The following is a 22,594-nucleotide window of genomic DNA, read 5'->3' as shown; positions in this document are numbered from 1 at the left end:
TCTCTCGCTCTCTCCCGACTCCCCCTCAAAAAAAGAAATCCCATTTTACCCCCCAGTTAACGCATTTCCCTTATGCGGATACGTGTGGGAATTAGGAAAGGCAAAAGGCCTCTTTTAGCCATAAATCCACAATTTTTCCCCCATCCAGATCTTTGCAGTCTGATACTGCTTTTTTTTTTTTTTTAATTCCTTCTTCCAAAAATTCTCTACTTCCCTCCAGTTTCCCTGCCTTCGTTTGGCTTCTTTGGGAAATCTCAGCATTGACAGACTCTCCCTTTCCACCACCAGCTTTAGCAGTTGGCTTCGTGTCCTGAAGTCACCACTCTGCATTCCAGAAGACATTGATTGCCAAGAGTCTCTTTGTCAGCTGAATCCCTCTCCCACTGGCTCCTTCTGTTTCTGGGACATTGGTTCCTTCACTTACTCTTCTGGTGAGTTTTCCCACTTTTGCACCTTCCTCAAAACACCTCCATGTCGCCACCGAGGCCTTCTGAAGAGATGCCGATGTCCCTTTGTTTGTTTGCATCCCTCTAGATCAATACCTGTGTCCTTATTTATTGCAAGCAATGTTTGCTTTTTTTTTTTTTTTTTTTTTGAGCTTCAAGTGGCAACTTAGATGCTTCTGGAAGATGGCCTGGTGAAGCCAGCTTGAGTGCAGAACCAAAGATTGTGTGCCCTCTCCATGGAATGCCAGCCTATGGAAATACTCTTGCCAGACTCAAAAAAAAAAAAAAAAAGATTGAAAAAATTTTGGTGCCTGAAAATGCTCAGGGTTACTCCTGACTCTGCACTCAGAAATTACTCCTGGCAGACAGGGAACATATGGGATGCCAGGGAATGAACCTGGGTTGGCCCCATGCAAGGCAAATGCTCTATCTGCTGTGCTATCACCCAAGCTCCAAGATTTAATTTTTTATTTTTATTTTTTTTTTTTTAATTTTAATTTTTTTTTTTTTTTGGTTTTTGGGCCACACCCAGTAACGCTCAGGGGTTACTCCTGGCTATGTGCTCAGAAGTTGCTCCTGGCTTGGGGGACCATATGGGACACCGGGGGATCGAACCGCGGTCCGTCCAAGGTTAGCGCAGGCAAGGCAGGCACCTTACCTTTAGCGCCACCGCCCGGCCCCTAATTTTTTATTTTTTATTTTGGGTTCATAGCAGGCTGTGCTCAGGGGTTACTTCTGATTCTGCACTCAGGAATCCCTCCAGGGGATGCTCCAAGGGCCACAGGGAACGCTGAAAATCAAACCCAAGTTTGTGGAGTGCAAGACAAGCAGCCTCCCTGCTGTGCTCTCTGCCCGCCCCCCCCCAAAAAAAAAACCTTTAAAAATAAGGAAAAAGAGATCAGACACTCTTCATTAGAAACCATTTCTTTGCTTAGAAATTGCTCCTCGGGGCCGGGCGGTGGCGCTAAAGGTAAGGTGCCTGCCTTGCCTTCGCTAGCCTTGGACGGAACGCGGTTCGATCCCCCGGTGTCCCATATGGTCCCCCAAGCCAGGAGCAACTTCTGAGCGCATAGCCAGGAGTAACCCCTGAGCGTTACCGGGTGTGGCCCAAAAACCAAAAAAAAAAAAAAAAAAAAAGAAATTGCTCCTCGTGGGGCTAGGGGAACTGTATGGGGTCCTGGGATTGAATCCCAGTTGGTAACATTATAAAGAAAGATCTGCTGTACTAGCCAGTTCCATACCTTTTGAATTTATTTTTATTTTGTTTTTGTTTTCAGCCACACATTCAGGGATCACTCCTGGCTCTGCATTCAGGATCATTCCTGGAACGCCTGAGGGGCTCTATGGGATGCCAGGGATTGAAGCTGGGTTGGCATCGTGCAAGGCAAACACCCTGCCCATTTGGTATTGCTCCAGCTCCATTGATTTTTAAATTAATTTTGTAATTAATTTGTAATTAATTAATTTTATAATTAATTTTAAATTACAAATGGCCTTTTCGATGAGAACTAATTTAGTAAATATTGAGAGACCATATGGGGTTTTTATTTATTTTTTGGGGGGGTTAACATCTAGTGATGCTGAGGGCTTACTCCTGGCTCTGCACTCAAGAATTACTCCTGGAGGTTTTTAGGGGACCATATGGGATGCTGGGGATGCAACCCGGGTTGGCTACGTGCAAGGCCAGTGCCCACGGGCTGTAGTATTGTCCCGCCTTTTGTATGAGGTTCTTAAAAGACATGTCCTAAAATTGCCTAAGACTTTATTTATAGTTTTACTCTTTTTGGTTGTAATTAGACATACTTATTTTTGTTTGTTTTGGGGCACACCCATTCAAGGGTTATTAGTGGCTCTGCACTCAGAAATCGATTCTGACAAGCTAGGGGGACAATATGAGATGCTGGGGATTGAACTCAGATTGGCCACATGCAAGGCAAATGCCCTACCTGCTGTGATATTGCTCTGGCCCAGGCATCTTTTTTTTTTTTTGGCTTTTGGCTTTTGGCTTTTGGCTTTTGGGCCACACCCGGCGGTGCTCAGGGATTACTCCTGGCTATCTGCTCAGAAATAGCTCCTGGCAGGCACAGAGGACCATATGGGACGCCAGGATTCAAACCAACCACCTTTGGTCCTGGATCGGCTGCTTGCAAGGCAAATGCCTCTGTGCTATCTCTCTGGTCCCCCAGGCATCATTTTTATAGATACACCCAAATTGGGCATGTGATACATTTTTCTTGAGCATCAGTTCTCAAGTTTTTGCATCTTAGGACCCTTCTTTATCTTTAAAAATTCTTGAGCACCTGGGGCCAGAGAGATAGCATGAAGGTAGGGTGTTTGCCTTGCATGCAAGAAGGACGACGGTGGTTCAAATCCCGGCATCCCATATAGTCCCCCAAGCCTGCCAGGAGTGGTTTCTGAGCATAGAGCCAGGAGTAATCCCTGAGCACTACCGGGTGTGACCCAAAAACAAAACAAAATTCTTGAGCACCCTAGAGAATTAGTGTGCATATGGGATATCTCTTAGATGTTTAAAATCATCACCAAAGTTTTTTTCTTCATTTTGTAGGGGTTGGTTTTTGGTCATACACAGCAGCTCTTGGGACTTACTCCTATCTCTGCACTTAGGGATCACAATGTGGGTGCAAAGTACCAAACCTAGGTTGGCCACATGCAAGGAAAGTGCCCTACCTACTGTACGATCACTCTGGCCCTGTTGATTAATTTTTAAAATAACAGTAATAAACTTACTGTTTATTAACATTATTGACATTTTATTTTATTTATTTATTTTGGGGGGAGATTGGGTCACACCCAGCAGTGCTTAGGGGTTACTCCTGGCTCTGTGCTCAGAAGTTGCTCCTGCAGGGGCCGGAGCGATAGTACAGTGGTAGGGTATTTGCCTTGCACGCGCTGACCCAGGACTGAGCACAGTTCGATCCCCCAGTGTCCCATATGGTCCCCCAAGCCAGGAGCAATTTTTGAGCCGTATAGCCAGGAGTAACCCCTGAGCGTCAACAGGTTTGGCCCAAAAACAAAAAGAAAAGAGAAATCACTCCTGGCAGGCTTGGGGGACCATATGGGATGCCTGGAATTGAACCAGGGTCCATCTGGGGTTGGACACGTGCAAGGTAGACGCCGTACCGCTGTACTATTGCTCCGGCCCCAACATTTTTATTTTCAAAGTTTTTTCAGGGCAGGACTGGAGCGGTACTACCGCAGGTAGGACACTTGACTTACATGTAGACAACCTGGGTTCAATCCCTAAATGGTCCCCTGACATTCTAGGAGTGACACCAGAGTACTGCCGGGGGTGGCCCAAACATATCTTTTTAGGGGCTACAGAGATGAAGCAGTGTGTTGAGTACATGATCTGTATGCAGGAGGTCCTGGTTTGACACCCCCAACACACACAGACCGTCTGAGCACCACTGCAAGTGACCCCTGAGCACTGCCTGGTGTGGTCTCCACAAAACAAAGCAAAAGAAATAGCACAAAACTATATTCCAGGAGGGAAAGTGTATAAGAATGGTGGTCTTGTTTTACATCCTTAAAATAATCTGGATTTTCATAGCTGTTGTAATTTGAAATCTGGCTTGTAACCTCCTTGGTAAAGTTTTCACTGGAAATAGAAAAAGACAAAGTTCGAATATTATTAGAAAAATAGTCTTGGGGGGCCGGTGCTGTGGCGCTAGAGGTAAGGTGTCTGCCTTGCCAGCGCTAGCCTAGGACGGACCGAGGTTCGATCCCCCAGTGTCCCATATGGTCCCCCAAGCCAGGGGTGACTTCTGAGTGCATAGCCAGGAGTAACCCCTGAGCGTCACCAGGTGTGGCCCAAAAACCAAAAAAAAAAAGTCTTGGGCCTGAGAGATAGCACAGAGGTAGAGCATTTGCCTTGTATGCAGCAGACCCAGGACAGACGGTGGTTCGAATCCCGACATCTCATATTGCCTCTCAGCCTACCAGAAGCGATTTCTGAGCACAGAGCTAGGAGTAACCCCTGAGCACCGCCAGGTGTGACCCCCCCCCCCAAATAGTCTTGACCTTAAAGGCTCTGAGGAACCCCAGAGGTAGCCCTTGTGTACCTCACTATGTAAACATGGTATTTCTTTCCTTTTTTGTGTGTGGGGGCACACCTGACAGCATACAGGGGTTACTCCTGGCTTTGTGCTCAGAAATCATTTCTGGCAGGCTCAGAAGATCATAAGGGATGCTGGGGATCGAACCCGGATTAGCCACTTTTAAGGCAAACACCCTCCCCACTGTACTACAGCTCTGGCCCATCTTCTTTGTTTTGTTTAGTTTAGTTTTGGTACTTTTGGGTCACATCTGGAGGTGCTCAGGGGTTTCGCCTGGTTCTGCACTCAAAAATCACTCCTCCGTGGGGCCGGAGAGATAGCATGGAGGTAAGGCATTTGCCTCTCATGCAAAAGGTCATCGGTTCGAATCCCGGCGTCCCATATGGTCCCCCGTGCTCGCCAGGAGCGACTTCTGAGCATGGAGCCAGGAGTAACTCCTGAGCACTGCCGGGTGAGACCCAAAAACCAAAAAAAAAAAAAAAAAAAAATCGCTCCTGGCTCGGGGACCATATGGGCTGTCAGGAATTGAGCCACTGTCTGTCCTGAGTTGGCCGCATGCAAGGCAAATGCCCTACCACTGTGCTATCTCTCCATCCCCTAGCTTCTCTTCTTGTTTGTGGGGTGTTGGTGGTGGGCTTCACACCTGACTCTGCACTGAAGAATAATTGATTCCCTTTGGGCTCAGGGGATGCCCGAGAATTGCACCAGCTCATAGGGTGCCGGGGATCAAACCTGCGATGACCACATGACAGGCAAGAGCCCTCCCTGCCCTACTATGGTTCTGGCCCCCATCACATCAAGTTCTGTCCATTGCATATATATGGCCAGAGAAAGAAGCCAGGACATTAGGCAGAGGCAGAGTTCATCACTGATTCCTTCCAGCAGCCTCATGAGGTGCAGTGCTGCTTGTGGAGTTGAAGTGACCCAACAACATTTCTCAGTGGCTAAGAAAAGTTCTCTCTCTCTCTCCACTTCCCTCCTTATTTTCGTTACAGGCACTCACTTGCATCCTCCTCCTGCATCTTTCTGGGCAGGATAGTTGTCCTCAGCCACACTCAGGTCGCAGCCAGCAATGGACCAGTACAGCCTGAGCAACGAGAGGCCCCTTCCTGAGGATCTGCACCTGCCCCCCTTCTCCGAGGGCCAGAGCATCAACTGCAGCGACGCCCTCAGCCGGGACCTGGGGCCTGGCTCCCGCAATGTGCTCTATGCAGGCCTGAGCGGGCTGAACCTGGAGCTGGGCCCGGCCGCCCCTGAGGGCCCTAGTGAGGCTCTGGAGGACAACTTGGATGCCCTGTCGCTCTACTCTGGTAAGAATAGTGACCCCGCGAAGCTGCTAGAGGAGTGTGCAGACCCCGAGTCCCAGGTGGCCTTGCAGGGTAAGGTGCTGGCAGGGGTGCTGGGGGGCAGTGATGTGGGGGGGGAATGACAGTCCCCTTCTCTCCTGTTTGGGAACCATTTCCAGCTTCCCCACCCTGAAGGCTGAATCCTGAGCCTAAGGGTTGAGTGAGGTTGCAACTCCTGCTTTTGGGGAATATCGTGAGCAGACAGACCCCTGGACTGGCTTCAGAGCAACTGACAGCATTTGGACCCACCGTTAGGGCATCTGCCCAGATCAGTTTTCTCCTTCCTTCCTTCCTTCCTTCCTTCCTTCCTTCCTTCCTTCCTTCCTTCCTTCCTTCCTTCCTTCCTTCCTTCCTTCCTTCCTTCCTTCCTTCCTTCCTCCCTCCCTCCCTCCCTCCCTCCCTCCCTCCCTCCCTCCCTCCCTCCTTCCTTCCTTCTTTCTTTCTTTCTTTTCTTTCTTGTTTTGGTTTTTAGGCCACACCAGGTTGTGCTCAGAGTTTTACTCCATGCTCAGCAGTGCCAGGGGACTATCTGGGATGCTGGGGATTGAATCCAGGTCCTCTGCATGCAAAGCAAACTGCGTGTGTGTGTGTCCCATGGATACACGTGAAGACCCACCTGAGCTTCCTCTCTCTCTCTCTCTCTCCGTCTAGACCTGGGGCTCAGCATGCCCAAGGCCCCGAAGGAGGTGGAGGAGGTGGGCCGAGTGGCCTGTGGGAGCAGCCGGAAGGGCCGTCGGCAGCACAGCTCCCCGCAGAACCCGCTGCTGGACTGCAGCCTGTGCGGGAAGGTGTTCAGCAGTGCCAGCTCCCTCAGCAAACACTACCTGACCCACAGCCAGGAGCGCAAGCATGTCTGCAAGATCTGCAGCAAGGCCTTCAAGCGCCAGGACCACCTGTACGTGGGGCCCCCAGGTGACCCGCCCATTCCAGCTCCCTCTGCCTCTGGGGCCTCAGGAGACAGGGTCCCGGTGGGGTGGGGATAGTGTATTGGGATATCCTGAGACATGACAGCTTTTGGTGTATTTTTTTTGTTTGTTTGTTTTTTTGGTTATGGTTTGGAGCCACACGCAGCAGCGCTCATGGATACTCCTGGCTCTGTGCTCAAGGATCACTCCTGGGCCCGGAGAGATAGCACAGTGGCGTTTGCCTTGCAAGCAGCCGATCCAGGACCAAAGATGGTTGGTTCGAATCCCGGTGTCCCATATGGTCCGCCGTGCCTGCCAGGAGCTATTTCTGAGCAGACAGCCAGGAGTAACCTCTGAGCATTGCCGGGTGTGGCCCAAAAACCAAAAAAAAAAAAAAAAAGAATCACTCCTGGTGGTACTCAGGGGACCCTGTGAAGTGCCAGGGATCGAACCTGGGTCGGCCGCGTGCAAGGCAAATGCCCTCCTCCCACCATGATACCGCTTCAGCTCCAGTACCTCTCTTTTAAACCTTTTTTTTTTTTTTTTTTTTGGTTTTTGGGCCACACCCAGTGACACTCAGGGGTTACTCCTGGCTATGCGCTCAGAAGTTGCTCCTGGCTTGGGGGACCATATGGGACGCCGGGGGATCGAACCACGGTTCGTCCAAAGGCTAGCGCAGGCAAGGCAGGCACCTTACCTCTAGCGCCACCGCCCGGCCCCTAAACCATTTTTTAATCAAAGTTTTGCTATTGGGTGGGGGGTGCCAGGCAGCTACCTCCTCTCTGACGGAAGCTCCCCACCCCCGACTAGAATTTTCTTTTGTTCTTGAGGTTGCTACCGTGACACGGGGAGCCCAGAAGGCAGGTCCCCCACCTCCTCTCCCTCCTCCTCCTCCTTAGTGGGGAGGGGGAACGGGGTGTCTTTCTGGGGAGCCGCCCCCAACGCCTGGTGGGGAACCCAGTTTGGGGAAGGCCAGGCAGGCTGCCTCACAGGAGAGGGGGGTGCGGGCTCTGACTGCTGCCTGTGTGTCCTCCCAGGACGGGCCACATGCTCACCCACCAGAAGACCAAGCCCTTCGTGTGCATGGAGCAGGGCTGTGCCAAGAGCTACTGTGACTACCGCTCGCTGCGACGCCACTACGAGGTGCAGCACGGCCTGTGTGTCCTGAAGGAGGTGCCGCTAGAGGAGGAGGTGCTGGGGGACTCGCCCCACACCCATGAGGCAGCTAGCCTGCGCCCTTTGGGGCCACCGGAGGCCCGCTCGCCCGGGACCCTGCTGCCCAGCCGCGACCTGCTCCGCCGCATCGTCAGCAGCATCGTGCACCAGAAGCTACCGTCACCGGGGCCCGCACTGGCCGACAGCGAAGGGAGGGGCGCCCCTGAAGGGCCCCCCAGTGAGGCCCATGCCCTGCAGAAGGAGCCCACAGAGGCCTTCACTAGCGCCCATTCCCGGGTTGTGGCGGCAGTGGCAGCGGCAGCCAATGGAGGCCCTGACCTGGTCGATAGCGAACCCCTGCCGCTCCCGCTGCAGGCCGCCCTGGACAGCTGGCCTGATGGCAGCGTTGGCTCCTTGGCTGCCTGCTTGCCCTGCTTCCGAGGCCAGGCCGGGCCCCCTAGCGCTCCACCAGCCAGCCACAGCTTCCAGTGGCTGCGAAATCTGCCCAGTGGCCCAAAGAGCAAAGCCAACAACGTGCTAGTGGTGCACAAATCACCAGCGGTGGCGGCTACGCTGGCCTGTGAGACTCTGCAAACTGGCCCGGGGCCCAGTGCCACCTCCCCCAACAGGGAGCCCACATCCAGCTTGGGTCCCCCTGAGGTGCCCAGGGAGAAGGCGACAGGTGACCCCCGCTATCCCAGTGGGGAAGAGGACACCTGGGCAGCCAAGAAGAGCAAGTTGGAGGGCGACGCACTGGGCTGGCTGGGTCCCGGGGAGCCTGGCACGCTGCCCCCTGATGCCACCCCGCTCTTCCGCCAGCTCTTCCTCAAGTCGCAAGATCCGCCACTGGTGGGGCCTGAGCATATGCAGGTACTGCAGATGCTCGCCAAGTCTCAGCGCCTCTTCTCCCACGCGCAGGCCAGCGCCGGGTCCAGCTCCTGGGCCCAGCAGACCCCGCTCCTGCCACCTCCCACAGCCGCCGAGGTGGTACACGCGGGAGCCGGCAACCCCGAGCCAGAGGGCTCCCCAGCTCGCCGCAGGAAAGGCCCGGCTACCTTCCCCAGAGAGTCCTCCCCGGGCAGCGGCCACCGTGATGCCAAAGGGGGCACCAAGACGACAGCTGGCAATGGCCCCCTGACCCTTGGGTCCGTGCTTCCGGACGCCCCTGGGACCCCAGACCTCTCATCTCTGGCCAAGCAGCTGCGATCCTCGAAAGGCAACCTGGACCTAGGTGACATCTTCCCTGCAGGGGCCCCTCGGCAGGCCCCACTCGGTGGGGATGAGCCCTCTGGAGGACAGCTCAGTGGGAAGCAGGCAGTGGACAGTAGCCTGGGCAAAGCTGACAAGGTCCCAGCCTGCCCCCGTGGCGGCAGCTACCGGCTCCTGTCGGGGAATCCTCGGGCCCAGCGTTTCTCCGGCTTCCGGAAGGAGAAGGTGAAGCTGGATCTGTGCTGTGCCGCCTCGCCCAGCCAGGTGGCCATGGCCTCCTTCTCATCCCTGCCACCTGCCGACGCCACCCGCGACGCCAAGTCCAAGCTGACCATCTTCAACCGGGTCCAGGTATCCAGCCCTTCACTTGCTTCTCAGCAACATTGAGCCCAAATGGAATTGCCAGTGCAGGGAGGATCCTCAGGCGCCCCCAAGAATGGACGGGATTTCCTGGAGATGTAAACCCAATCCCTGGCTTCTCACTCAGTGCTGCATTCTTCTGTGTAGCTGATTCCTCAGTGTCCCATCCCGTCCTGTCCCAGGGTTGTGCACAGAGGGGCCTGTTTTCCGCATCCCATCTGCTTCCTTCTTCCTGGCTGCGGTCTAGCTTCTTTCCCGTGTCTCCTGCATGCATTTCTGTTTGTTTGGCCACACCTGCTGCTACTCTCTGCCTGGTGCTCGGGGAGGGGTGGCCATGTACGCATGCTGTGCCAGGGAGGGAATCCTCCTGGCCCAGCTAACCTCTCTCTGCTCTGAGTCAGCAGACACCATCATGGCCCCAGATAAAACGCACAGCCCTGAGTCGTCACCCCTCTGCTCCTGGAATTCCAGCCTTGAGAATTGACATGTTGTTAAATGGGGCTCACCCCATCTGTAGCTGCCAGGGTGATGCCAACCCTGATACTATGTTCTTTAGCAGCCTGTCTATGTATGTGTGTGGACATATGTGTCTCTGGGGGACATGTATGCCTACATGTGTATCTGTGTGTTGCAAATCAGCCCTTGATGGGGCTGGAAGGTGATGGGATGGAGGATAAGGTCTTTCTCCTCCAGCTCGGATCTCTCGTCTGCCACCCTGTTCAGCGGGTCTGAGGGTTCAGGGTAGTGGCGGGTAGAAAACTCAGTCAGGCTTCAGGAAATAACAGCTTTCTTCAGTGGGTAAGGCTGAAGAATCGGTCCCAGGATGACCCCCAGCCTTCCTCAGACCCTTGCTTTTATGCACAAGAATCAGGTCCTACCCTAGGGTGGGAGCAGAATACCAAGTAAGGAATAATCCAGTATACTATCACCGGGTCACACCAGAGGGTGGGGCACATTATTGATTAAGGTAGGATCAGTAACCCAACACTACCTGTACATGTCTGTATGTCTTTCTGGTATGTGCACATAGGTGGGAGTGTGTCTCTGTGCGTGTGTATACATGCGTGCCTGTGTGTTGGTGTATGTGTGTACATGCGTTTATGGGGGTGTCATTCTGTTGCTCTCTGAGCCATGACAGTGCTGGCCCTTGGTTGCTGTCACCTGAGTCATCTTTCCCTTCTTTCCTGTCATCCTGCGGGCAATACACATTTCCCTTCGTAACACAGCTGCCAAGTCTGCATAGACCCAGGTTTCTTCTGTCTTGTATGTACATGTGTGTGTGTTGCGGGGGAATCTCCCTGGTCACCAGTGCTGTGTCAGGGGGCCCAGCCCTGAGTTCAAGACAGTTCTAGGCTTTCTCCCCTTCTGCACACTGGCCCATTGGCTCAGCTGTGTCTGTTCTGCCCTGCAGGGTGGAAATATCTACAGGCTCCCTCACCCGATAAAGGAGGCCACGGCCAGTGTCTGGTGAGTGGGGTCCCTGCGTTCTGGAACCTTCCTGTGTGGCCTACAAGCTTGCCACCCTGACGCACTTGCAGAGAGCAGCTCTGCCCGCCAAAGGGGAGTCCACTCCTCCTTTGTTTCATGGGTCAGATGGAAACATGGACGAGGGATGAGCAGGCAGTGGGTGCGGCCTGGGGTTGAGCCCAGGCCTACAAGTCACTAGGCCCCTGGGTCCAGACCCAACATGGTGCACACGTACACACACACACACACCTGGAGAGGACAAAGTGCCTCATCTACCTGTCTCTCCTGTCACATCTCCCCGCAGCAGCCAGCAGAACGGGTCCCCCGGCAGCTGGGCAGAGCCCGGGAGCGCTCACATCTGCAAGAACTGCAGCCAGACGCTGTCTGCAGACAAGGGGCTGGGCTGCCACCCGTGTCACCACGGAGACCAGTGGATGTCCCCACAGGGCAAGCTGGAGCCGCAGGTAACAGGGCGCAGGCAGTGGGCTTCCGGCAGACCCAGTGTCCATGTGGGGAGCTGGGCTGCATGTTCCCCCCTCTCAGATTGAGGCGGCCCTCCTGTGCCTCCCTCATGTCATTTCTCTGTCCAGGTGTTTGGCTCAGAGTCTTGCAAGCCGCCAAGGCAACTGCTGAGGCCTGAGGGGCCCAGGCAGTGCTCCCCAGGAACCAGGAAGAGCCTGGATGGGATGGCCCTGGCCCCAGGAGTGGGCACTGCATCTGTGCCTGTGACGTCTGTGACTCAGCCCTCCACGAGCACCGCCAAGGTGAGTCCCTTGTCTGAAGCTGCTTCTTGACTTGCTTCTTTCGCTCCCCCCAAAAGCCAGGCCAGAGCCAGGGAGGTCTTGAGTTGAAAGGCTCCCCCTTATCCCACTCCTGGGACCTCATGGTACCTCATGCGGGGTGGGCGAGGCTGGCAGCGGCCACAGGGACTTGTAGGAACCCCAATACAATACCTGAAGACACTCTGCAGAGGTCAGGGAGGACTTCTTGGAGGAGGGGTTTAGTGAGGGCGGTACCAGGATGTCATGTGAAGCCTCATCCCCCACCCATATTTCCTAGGTAACTTGACCTTACCTTACCATTCCTGGGAGGGGTCTTGGAAAAGATAGATAAGCCTTTGAGCCAGGGGATTAGGAGTGTCTGCCCTGCTGGGCTCTCTGGCTTTTGGGTCTTTGCCTCTTTTGGTCTTTGACCAGCATGGAGGTCAAAGGGAGATGGCTGAAAGGAGTTAAGACGCAGGGCTAGTTAAGAATGGCTGAATGCTTGAAACGTTATGAGAGAGGCCACACACATAATATCTGGTTCCCAAGACCCCTCCCAGAAATGGGTGGGTCTCAGGTAGCTACATCTAAATCTAGGGTGGAGTTATAGTCATGGAGAAATAAAAAGGGGGATTTGCAGTGTCCTGGTCCCAAATGGCCAGTGAGTGTCTTTGTTCGTGCTGGGGGTGGGGGACTCACTCAGAGGAGCTCATGCTGGCCCGGGATGCCGGGACAAAGTGCATGGACACAGGGCTCCCTCAGTCCCAGACCCAGGCCTATCATTTATGGGAGGACCGTGTTTCACTCTGTGCCTATGCCCCACTTCTAGGGTGCCCCTCTGTCCCCTGGAGTTGCCCTCCTGTTCCCCTAGATTCTGCACCCCTGTATCTCTCACGGGGGGTGGGGTGGATGAAGGCCCTAGCTCAGAATGTGGGATTAGGCACACTAGGGTTTGAGGGGCCTTTCGGTCTCTTCCCACCCTTTCTCTGTCCAGGGCCACCTTGAAAACTTGACCACATGGCCAATGACCCTAGGGGACCCCCCTCACCCCAATGCTTCTAAATTCTCCCCTCCAGGGCCAAGAGCGGGAGCAGGAGGACAGGGACTGCCGGGAGGGCCTGTACCGGAAGAGGAAGAAACGCCCCCAGCCCAAGGCCCTGTTCATCTCACCACCACCTGCGGCCCCCTCTTCGTCCTCGGACCCTGGGCAGGGCGGCTGCCACCAGAGCTGCCTGCGCTCGCCAGTCTTCCTGGTGGACCGGCTGCTGAAGGGGCTGTTCAGGTGCTCCCCCTTCACGCCGCCCCCCATGCTCAGCCCCATCCGTGAGGGTTCGAGGCTCTATTTCAACGTGCTCTGTTCGGTGTCTACCCATGTGGGGCCCGGCAAGCTCCCCAGCAGCACATTGGGTGAGTGGTGCCAGTAGGGGGAGCCAGGGACCTCGGGACCCACCGACTCATATGCTCTTGGGCCCCTTCCATGCTCATCTTCCACCCTGGGCAAAGGTTTTTGGGGTTCAGCCATGGCCAGCTTCATCGGGGGCCTCATTCCTTGTGGTCCTTGAGGCTGGCTGGGCTGGGCCACTGGCAGTTTTTCTGCAGCTTGATTTACCCATGAGTGACTTTGCCTTCACTTCTGCAAGATCCCTGCTGGGTGGTGGGGGCGTCGTGGGGGGGGGGGGGCTCGTGCTTCGCTGGCACCCACTGTCTATTGCCTATAGTTTGCTATGAGCAATGCCCCCTTCCCTGGAGGGGAGGCCTGGTGGGCAGCTGGCAGCTGGCAGGTCTTCCTGCTCAGCTTTGGGGCCTTCTGGCAGCTTCCAGTGGGTTGTCTGGTGTGTTGACCGAGAACAGTCTGTCCTGTGTGGCTAAAGCAGGTGAGAGTCTGTTGTGCTTCCATCTCGTCAGGGCACGGTAGTCACGTGCTTTGAACACCATCCTCCTTCCTCTCACACTGTTCTCCCTCCTCCATTAACACTGTGTTTCCCTCCTCCATCTTCCTTGGCATGTCCCTGCCCGTCTAAGACTCTCCAGATTTTCTTCACCTTTTCTCTCCAATCTTCAGATTTCAGAATTTCCACTCACCAGCCCCTGGGCCTTCTGACCTCCCTCCCTCCCTCCCCTCCCCTCCTCCCTCCCCTCCCCTTCCTTTCACTTCCCTACCCTTCCCTTCCCTTTCCTTCTCTTCTTTTTTCTTTCTTTTTGGGACCACACCTAGTGTCACTCAGGAGTTACTCCTGGCTCAGTACTCTGGAATCACTCCTGGCAGACTTGGGATCCTTCCTTATGGATTGCCGGAAGTGAACCCGGTTGGCTGCATGCAAGGCCAGCGCCCTCCGCTGTACTGTTTTTCTGGTCCCTTTCATCCTTTTTCTTGCCAGCTTAAATCTGCTGTTGATCCTTGTTTTGGTTATTGTACTTTTTTGTTTGGTTGGTTTGGGGGCCACATCCAGCAATACTGAGGATCTACTCCTTCCTGCCTTTTCATTCAGGGATCCATCACTCCTGGAAAGGCTTGGGGGTGCCAGGAATTGAACTGGGTCAGCTGTGTGCAAGGCAAGCAGTCTCCCAATGTATCTCTCCAGCCCCCCTGGGATATGCTTTAACTGTAGGCTTTGCAACTGGTTCCTTGTAATAATTACTTGAGGGGTAGTTTCCAGGGACTGCTCCCAAATCAGTACTCAGAGGACTATGTGAGAACTAAGACCCAAACCTAGGACTCAGGTAGACATGGCACATGGACCAGAACTGTAGACCAAATCACCAGCCCTAAAGCACTGCTGACGATTTTGAGTCTTTAATGAGAAATGGTTGGGGTGATGGATGCTGGGGTGAGGGTGTCCCCAGATCCTTGCAGTGTGATCACAGAGAAAGCTGGGTCAGCAGGGAAGGTTCTCGAACTCCTGCTGTTCTTAGCACTCCTGAGTACATGACTAGAGGGACATTGGCTCACAAGAGACAGTTTCTGGGCTGGAGTGATTGCACAGTGGTAGGATGTTTTGCCTTGCACCATGCTGACTGACCCAGGGCAGACCTAGGTTTGATTCCCAGCATTCCACATGGTCCCCTGAGACTGCCAGGAGCGATTTCTGAGTGCAGAGCCAGGAGGAACCCTTGAGTGCTGCTGGATATGACCCACAAACTAAAATAAAGAAAAGAAAGACCCTAGGAGCCAGAGAGCATGGAGGTAGGGCATTTGCCTTGCATGCAGAAGAACCATGGTTCGAATTCCAGCATCCCATATGGTACCCGAGCCTGCCAGGAGCAATTTCTGAGCATAGAGCCAGGAGTAAACCCTGAGTGCTGCCATGTATGACCAAAAAAACAAACAAACAAAAAAAGACCCTGGGTCTACATCTGTGGTAACAGCCCAGACCAAATCCCAGCCTTTTAACTCCATGGAGGTGTGAAAGAATCTAACATAACACAAAGGGCTGGAGAGATAGCACAGTAGTGGGGCTTTTGCCTTGCATATTTCCAACCCAGGACGGACCCTGTTTCAATTCCTGGCATCCCATATGGTCCCCCAGCCTACCAGGAGCTATTTCTGAGCACCAGAGCCAGGAGTAATCCCTGAGCACTGCCAGGGATAGCCCCTCAAACAAACAAGAGGCAGTTTCTGAAGATGTTGTAATCTAGGTCTGAGTGATAGCACAGCCCAGATTATCCCCAACATCCCATAGGGTCCCCCAATCCTTCCAGGAGTGATCCCTGAGCACTGCCAGAGCAGTCCCAGAACAAAACAAACAAAAACAAAGACTTCGTCCAGCTCATTTGTCACGCTCCTTCCTGTCCCCTTTCTGATGTCCTGCGTCCTCCCTTGATAATGGCGACAGGAGCCGTGTGGGCCTGGGCCCCACCTGTGCTGGGGCCTGTGACTCCGTGTTGAACCACACAGTCCTGCAGGCTGATTCCCAGGCCCCGCCCACTCCCCAGCCAGCCATGTGGGGTATGAGTGAACCGTCTCTCCAGTAGTTCCAGTCAGCACCTCACACTTCACCATGTGTCCTCATGGCCACGGCCACTTAGACAAGTTTTCTTAAGACCTGGCCTCTGGCACAGTTTCCCATCTGCATTGCGCCTTCCCCCTCTGTCCTGCTGCAGCCACACCTGAAAGCTGGAACCTGGAGCTGGGAAGAAACTACCTGCCACCTCCTGGGGGTCTTCTACCCCCTCCTCGGCATCCACATTAAGAAACGGGCTCTGTGGGTAGCCGGGAATTCTGCCGCAGGGTTGGGGCCCCCGAGTGCCATGAGGCCCTTCCGGCCTGCTCTGCGGTGCCCTGGCAATGGGCAGGAGGGAAAAGTGCAAGTGCGCAGCCCCCAAGCTCTCCTTGTGTCCCTTAGATCAAGCGGACAGCGGCATTAGTGTCTGTGTGCTAAGGGACGACACCAAGATCAGCATCGAGCCGTGAGTGTAGCCCCTGAGCTTTCCCAAAGGTCCCATCGGGGCCTCGTGAACCAGGGCAAGCTCAGCCTTCAGGGGGACACACAGGAGGTGTTTCTGGGGGAGGGGGCCCTAGTCCTCCTGTCCAGGACTCAGAGCTCGCATCCTGGGGTTCCAGGAGGGATGTTTGCACAGATATGGCCGCAATGTGGCACGTGCTATGTCCCCCTGTCCTTCCCCCAAGAGGGGCACCGGAGCCAGACCTCCTTCCCATCAGAGGAGGGGCTGTTGCCTGGCTGTGGGAGAACCTAGCCCCCTGCAGCCCCGAGTACCCCAAGTGCAGACCCAAGAAGTACTGCCTGTGTTCTCAGCTCCTGGCCCAGTGGGGAAAGCTGGGTGGGAGGATCCTGAGAAACCCTGCAGGCCTGTGTGCATTTGGGGGCAGTGGGGTCCCCAGTGACCCGGCTTGCCTCTGCTGCTCCCTCAGGCACATCAACATCGGCAGCCGGTTCCAGGCTGAGGTGCCTGAGCTGCGGGAGCCAGGGCTGGCCAGGGCGGAGCAGCGTGGCGCTTCCCTGGTCTGGAAGCCCTGGGGAGATGTGACAAGTAACCCCAAGACGCAGGACCGAGGTAAGGGGTTTGGGGGACCACTCGGCTGTAGGCCTGGCGGGGGGGGCTGGTGTGAGAGGCTCCAGCTGACACCCTCTTCTTGCCCTGTGTCCCCACCTGCCCGTACAGTGGCCGAGCTCTGCAACGTGGCCTGCTCGAGCGTGATGCCAGGCGGTGGCACCAACCTGGAGCTGGCGCTGCATTGTCTACATGAGGCCCAGGGCAACGTGCAGGTGGGCTGCACCCACAGAAGCTGCTGCTGTTTCTCCTCCTCCTCTTTCTCCCCTGGGGCTTCCACTCATGGGCCCTGGCAAGCTGGAGGCACAGATGAGGGTCCCCCACACCCCAAGACCCAGCCCTTCCTCAGGGACACAGACTCCCCCCAGCCTAGCCCAGTCCGCTCTATTTCCGACCTTGACCCCTTTTACATGAAGACCTCCAAATCTGGACCCCAGACACACCTCCCCCTGAAGGGCCACTGCCCAGACTGGCTCCCCACACAAGATCCCCCACCTGGATTGATCCTGAACTCTGATCCCCACAAGTGGCTTCTCAGCACTGCCGGGTGTGACCCCCCAAACCGGAAATAGGCCGGTTGGTGGCTGCCTTGTGCTGCTCAGACTCCATAGGGGCTAGTGAAGGGGCCCTCCCAGAATCCTCAGGAGACCCTAAATCGGGTGACCCCACAGATGGTGGCAGGCAGGGGTCACCCTACACAGGGACTGCTCCCTGCACCCCCTGCCAGGCCTCTTCTTGCAGGTGGCTCTAGAAACACTCCTGCTCTCTGGACCCCAGAAGCTGCGGCCACACCCCCTCTCTGACTACCGCTACACAGGTACGTGGGACCAGAGTTCTCTGGGTACCTCAACTGCCCCCCCACCAGGCTCTTGTCACTGGGCTTGTGTTGGGTCCCACTGTCGCTGTTCTAGCTTCCTTCTGTGTCCTGGTCATGGTTTTCAGTGCGGGGTGCAGAGTCTTCTGACCCAGGGCAGACCCTACTCCCATGTCTCGAGGGGGCCGTGCCTGGGCCATGGGCAAAAGGAAGCAAGGGGGGCTCGGGAACACAGTTGGCATTGGACAGAGAAACAGCTGGAAACACACACATACACACACACACACACACACACACACACACACACACACACATATGCTGTCTCTGCCAGGTTCTGACATCTGGACCCCCATGGAAAAGAGGCTCTTCAAGAAGGCGTTCTGCGCCCACAAGAAAGACTTTAACCTGATACACAAAATGGTAACATGGGGATCTGAGCCAATAGCACAGCGGGGAAGGCACTTGCCTTGCCTGTGGCCGACCTGGGGTTCCATCCCTGCCATAGGGTCCCCAGAGCACAGCCAGAAGTGATTCCTGTGGGATCAACCCCTGAGGCACTGGCTGGGTGTGACCCCTCCCCCAAATAAAGCATTGCCCTGTACGCTGAGGGTTCATTTTTATTTTCCTGGCTCTGTACTTGGGGTAACCACTAGGCACGCTCTGAGAACCATGTGGTACAGTGGATGAAACTTCTCTCAAGACTCAGGTCCTCACAGCAAGAGTGATAGCACAGCGGGGAGGGCATTTATCTTGCACATGACCTGTTTGATCCCCGGTGTCCCATATGGTCCTCCAAACCTGCTAAGTATGATTCCTGAGGGCAGAGCCAGGAGGAACCCCTGAGCACCACTGGGTGTGACCCCAAAACTGAAAATAAACATAAAAACCAACCACTTACGCCCACACTTGCTTTTGGACCCTTGACCTGACTTGGTGGGAAACTGCTTTTATGAACCTCTACCCCCTACTCCCGCTAGAGCCAAGCCCTGCTTTGGCCCAAGCCTGTATGATTTAGACAAAGGCATGGTGGGTGACACACAGCACTGTGAGCGCCTCTGACACCCAGGAAGTGCCTAAGCCCACCCCACCCCTGCATTGCCCCTCAGGCATAGAGACCATTGGGGGAGTCATGCGAAAAAGGGGTGCCTGACCCAGCTCTCAGTTTCTGCCTTCTCTCGGCCAGATCCAGACCAAGACTGTTGCCCAGTGCGTGGAATATTATTACATCTGGAAGAAGATGATCAGGTTTGACTGCGGCCGAATACCTGGGCTGGAGAAGCGAGTCAAGAGGGAGGCCGACGAGATGGAAAGGACAGAGACCAAGGTAGTTACCTGGACCTGGGTGCCCAAGGGAAGACGCCCCCCCTGACAGCTGGCTGTGACCCAGAGCCTGCCACCTCTTCCTTAGGATGGGGGCATGCAAGGGGCACACAGGGCCCCCCTCACCACGCTCAGTGTCACCCTTTCCGCAGGTCATCTGTAGCCCTCGGGAGCGGCCCGGCCACCGCCCTACTCCAGAGTTGAAGATCAAGACCAAGAGCTACCGGCGAGACTCCATCCTTGACTCGAGCCCCAACACCGGCCCCAAGCGCACCCCTGAACCCCCTGGGAGTGTGGGGGCCCAGGGTGTGTTCCCCTGCCGAGAGTGTGAAAGGTGCTGGCCCTGCCCCCTGCCCTGCCCCTCTGGCCCTGACTGCTCCCCTCCAACATGTTAACCTGGATGTATTTTTTTTGTGGGGGGCCCACAGAGTGTTCGACAAGATCAAGAGCCGGAATGCGCACATGAAACGCCACCGCCTGCAGGACCATGTGGAGCCCGTGGTGCGCGTCAAGTGGCCGGTGAAGCCTTTTCAGCTGAAGGAGGACGAGGAGGAGGAGGAAGAGCTGGGGGCAGACATGGGGCCCCTGCAGTGGTGACATGCGGGGGGGGGGCAGGCATTCCCTCCGCCTCTCCCCTGCCCCACATGGCTCACTCAGCCCTCAGGGCCAGTGAGCACCATAATGGGGAGCCCCACGAGTCCCCAAGGGGCCAGGGCTGGGAGGAAGCCGGTTCATTCCGGGGTGCATTTTCATCCAAGCCCCAGGCTGGGGGTTCTGCTTTTATCCATCATGTAAGGCCCAGCCATGGAGAATTTTAGTAGGGAGTTACCTGCCCACAGGGGTCCCCTTGGGGGACCCCACCCCACAGATCTGTTCCCGCCCCTCCTCTTGCGATGGCTTGTACAGGTTGGGTATTTTTTGTACGTGTCCACTTGGAAACTATTAAATTGGGTTTGTGAACAACTGTCCACTGTTTTCCGAGTCCTGTCCTCAGGCAGAGACTGGGGTGCCCCACCACTAATGGCCTGTGGTGGTGCACTCCTACTAGTGTTGGCTGGTCAGGGAGAGAAGGTGGGAACCGCCTCAAGTTCTAACACTGCATAAGTAGCAGAAATCTGAGGGGGCTTGCCAGGAATCTGGGGTCCGTGGAGTCCAGAGGCTCAGTCCTGACCTGGAGGACCCCACCAGCATCGTCTTTTTTGGCGAGTGCAGGGGAAAAAGCACATCGTGAGTGAGGTGTGTGTGTGTGTGTGTGTGTGTGTGTGTGTGTGTGGTCCATACCCAGTGTGGGGTGTGTGTGTGTGTGTGTGTGTGTGTGTGTGTTTGGTCCATACCCAGTGTGTGTGTGTGTGTGTGTGTGTGTGTGTGTGTGTGTGTGTGTGTGTGTGTGTGTGTGTGGTCCATACCCAGTGTGGTGTGTGTGTGTGTGTTTGGTCCATACCCAGTGTGTTCATGGCTGACTCTTGGCTCTGCACTCAGATCACTCCTGGCAATACTCAGGACCACATGGAATGCTAGGGATGGAATATGTGTCAGCCACATGCAAGTCAAATGCCCTCCCTCCTGTACTATCATTCTAGCTCCCAATTTTTTTGTAGTTTTGTTTTATTTTGGGATTACACCCCGAAGTGTTCAGGGATTACTCCTGGCTCTGCACTCAGGGACCACTCCTGGAGGGCTCAGGGAATCATATGAGATGCTGGGAATCGAACCCAAGTTGGCTTCAGGCAAGGCAAACTTGTACTGTATTATCATTCCCCTCACACCTTCCCTGTCCCATTTTAAGAGGGAAGGAAACCAGGAGCAGAGGGCCTCTAGAAGGTTCCCTGGCAGTGTGAAAAGAAAGAGCCACATCTCTCCTGGACCCTCAAGCTGTGTTCCTGTAGCTCTGTGTTACCCCAGCCCCTGGCCCCGAACTCACTTCACTTTAACAGGAAGAGAAGATGAAGCAGAAAGAAGAACATTGTATTCAACACAAAATGGCCTAAAAAGGGCAAAGGCCGGATTCAAGGAGGAAGACCAGCTCTGGCACCCACAGGGACCTGGGCAGCCAGGTCAGGCCTCTACCTGGGATTCCAGAGATTCAAGAAAGCAATTGTCTAGAAAGTTTGTCTAGGAAGAAAGAAAGGAAAGGGGCCAGAGTGATCGCACAGCGGGAGAGCATTTGCCTTGCATGTGGCTGACCCTGGTTTGATCTCTGGCATGCCATAGGGTCTTCTGAGCACTGCCAGGAATGACCCAAGTGCAGAGCAGGGAATAATCCCTGAGCAGTGCCAGATGTGGCACCAACCCCAAAATAAATAAGAAGTAGGGGCCTGCTGTGGTGATAGCTATTGGAAGCCTGGAAGGTTCCAGAGGCTGTGTGGTGGGTGCCGAATAGTTTGGGCTGCATCCAATGATCAGCAGAGAAGAGGAAAGGCAAAACAAGTGATGAATTTTTTCTTTTCCTTTTTTTCTGTTCAGGGCTTATTCCTGGCTCTGCACTGAGGATCACTTCCAGTGGTGCTCAGGGAATCACCATACCTGCTGGATTCTCTCTCTAACCCCCCGAGGGATGCATCTTAGAGTTGGAAAGAGCACCAGGCTGGCATGGGAGTTTTGGAGAGTGAACAGCAGAGCAGATGCCATTAACTCGAACAGAAAAGGAGCTACTGCTCTTTCCCCACTACCACCCTACTTTGGAAGGGCCAGGGTACCCAAGGTGGTGGGGGAGTGGGGCGGGCCAGGAGCTTCACAGAGAAGGAAGTGGAACTGGCAGCAGTTTTGATGTGGTTGAAGAAAGGGCTGGGTCGTCTTCTGAGCCACAGATAGACACAGCCTGGTGCTCATGACCTCTGCTCTGTCCTTGACCAAGTCACATTCCCCCGCCCCCCGCTGGCCCCACTTCTGTTGTCCTGTGGATGGGAGAGAAAATGCCTGCCCCAGGGCAGATGTGAAGACTCAAGGTGCCAGGGTGCATGGAGGCCGACAAGGCTCATGGGCAGCACCTTCTTTCTGGCTGTGTTTGCATCTGCACAAAAGAGCAGGCAGGATCCTGGGATGAAGGATCGAGTGTGACAGTAACCAATGCTGTGTAACAAATTACTCTTGACTGACAGCTGGAAGCAAGTGGAAGCTTTTCTAACAGGGCCACTTTGACAGTGTCTGGAACAGAAACTGCTCATCTAAACTAGACACAACCATGCCGTTCTGTGGTCAGAATCCAGGGGTGACCAAGAATGGGTAGTTCTTGGGAGTTGGAATGTGGGAGGAGAGTTGGGGGAAGCTTTCTGTGCTCCATTCCTCCCAGTCACCCTCCCCTCCATAACAGCATTTTCATTGTTCTTTGTTTTTGAGTCACATCCAGCAGCAGTTGGGGCTTATGGCTGGCTCTGCTCAGGGATTATGCCTAGTGATGCTTGGAGGACCATATGGGATGCTGGGATAGAACCTAGGTTGGCTGTGTGCAAGGCAAATATTCCCTTCCACTGCGCTATCACTCTAGTCTCTTTAACAGCATGTTTACAACCCGTGCTCCCTAAAATATTTGTAGCCTGATCATCTGAGGACTCCCATACACCCCTTCTGTTGATGTATTTAAAGGAATTAGTCAATGGGTTGATGACACACCCCTGTAATGACACCCTCCCCTATTGGACTGGACATGCCACTGCAACTGACAATTGCCCCCCCCCACCAAAGTATAAAAGGAGAGTCTGGCAGTTATGGGGGACTAGGTAGAGTCC

General features: G+C 54.8%; 1 protein-coding gene across 1 annotated transcript; it reads left to right on the top strand.

The window, feature by feature from the left end:
• The first annotated feature begins 210 nt into the window (after positions 1-210).
• On the top strand, positions 211-19,590 carry ZNF541 (zinc finger protein 541). The gene is made up of 16 exons (XM_049787326.1): positions 211-431; positions 5,518-5,901; positions 6,520-6,763; positions 7,811-9,488; positions 10,909-10,964; positions 11,269-11,428; positions 11,555-11,728; positions 12,802-13,132; positions 16,069-16,132; positions 16,596-16,738; positions 16,847-16,950; positions 17,477-17,552; positions 17,881-17,969; positions 18,733-18,873; positions 19,022-19,203; positions 19,298-19,590. The coding sequence occupies exons 2-16, from the start codon at positions 5,595-5,597 to the stop codon at positions 19,464-19,466; spliced, it is 3,918 nt and encodes a 1,305-aa protein (XP_049643283.1). The 5' UTR covers positions 211-431; positions 5,518-5,594; the 3' UTR covers positions 19,467-19,590.
• Positions 19,591-22,594: the final 3,004 nt, after the last annotated feature.

The sequence above is a fragment of the Suncus etruscus genome, chromosome 14 (assembly GCF_024139225.1).
Source record: "Suncus etruscus isolate mSunEtr1 chromosome 14, mSunEtr1.pri.cur, whole genome shotgun sequence".
Lineage (NCBI taxonomy): Eukaryota > Metazoa > Chordata > Mammalia > Eulipotyphla > Soricidae > Suncus > Suncus etruscus.
Note: the sequence above shows the minus strand (reverse complement) of the source record. Positions and strands in the feature narration are given on the sequence as shown.

Coding starts and splice junctions, on each gene's coding strand:
- ZNF541 (XM_049787326.1), top strand. CDS start 5,595: ATGGACCAGTACAGCCTGAGCAACGAGAGGCCCCTTCCTGAGGATCTG. Junction 6,764..7,810: donor TTCAAGCGCCAGGACCACCT/GTACGTGGGGCC, acceptor GTGTCCTCCCAG/GACGGGCCACATGCTCACCC. Junction 11,729..12,801: donor CCTCCACGAGCACCGCCAAG/GTGAGTCCCTTG, acceptor TCTCCCCTCCAG/GGCCAAGAGCGGGAGCAGGA.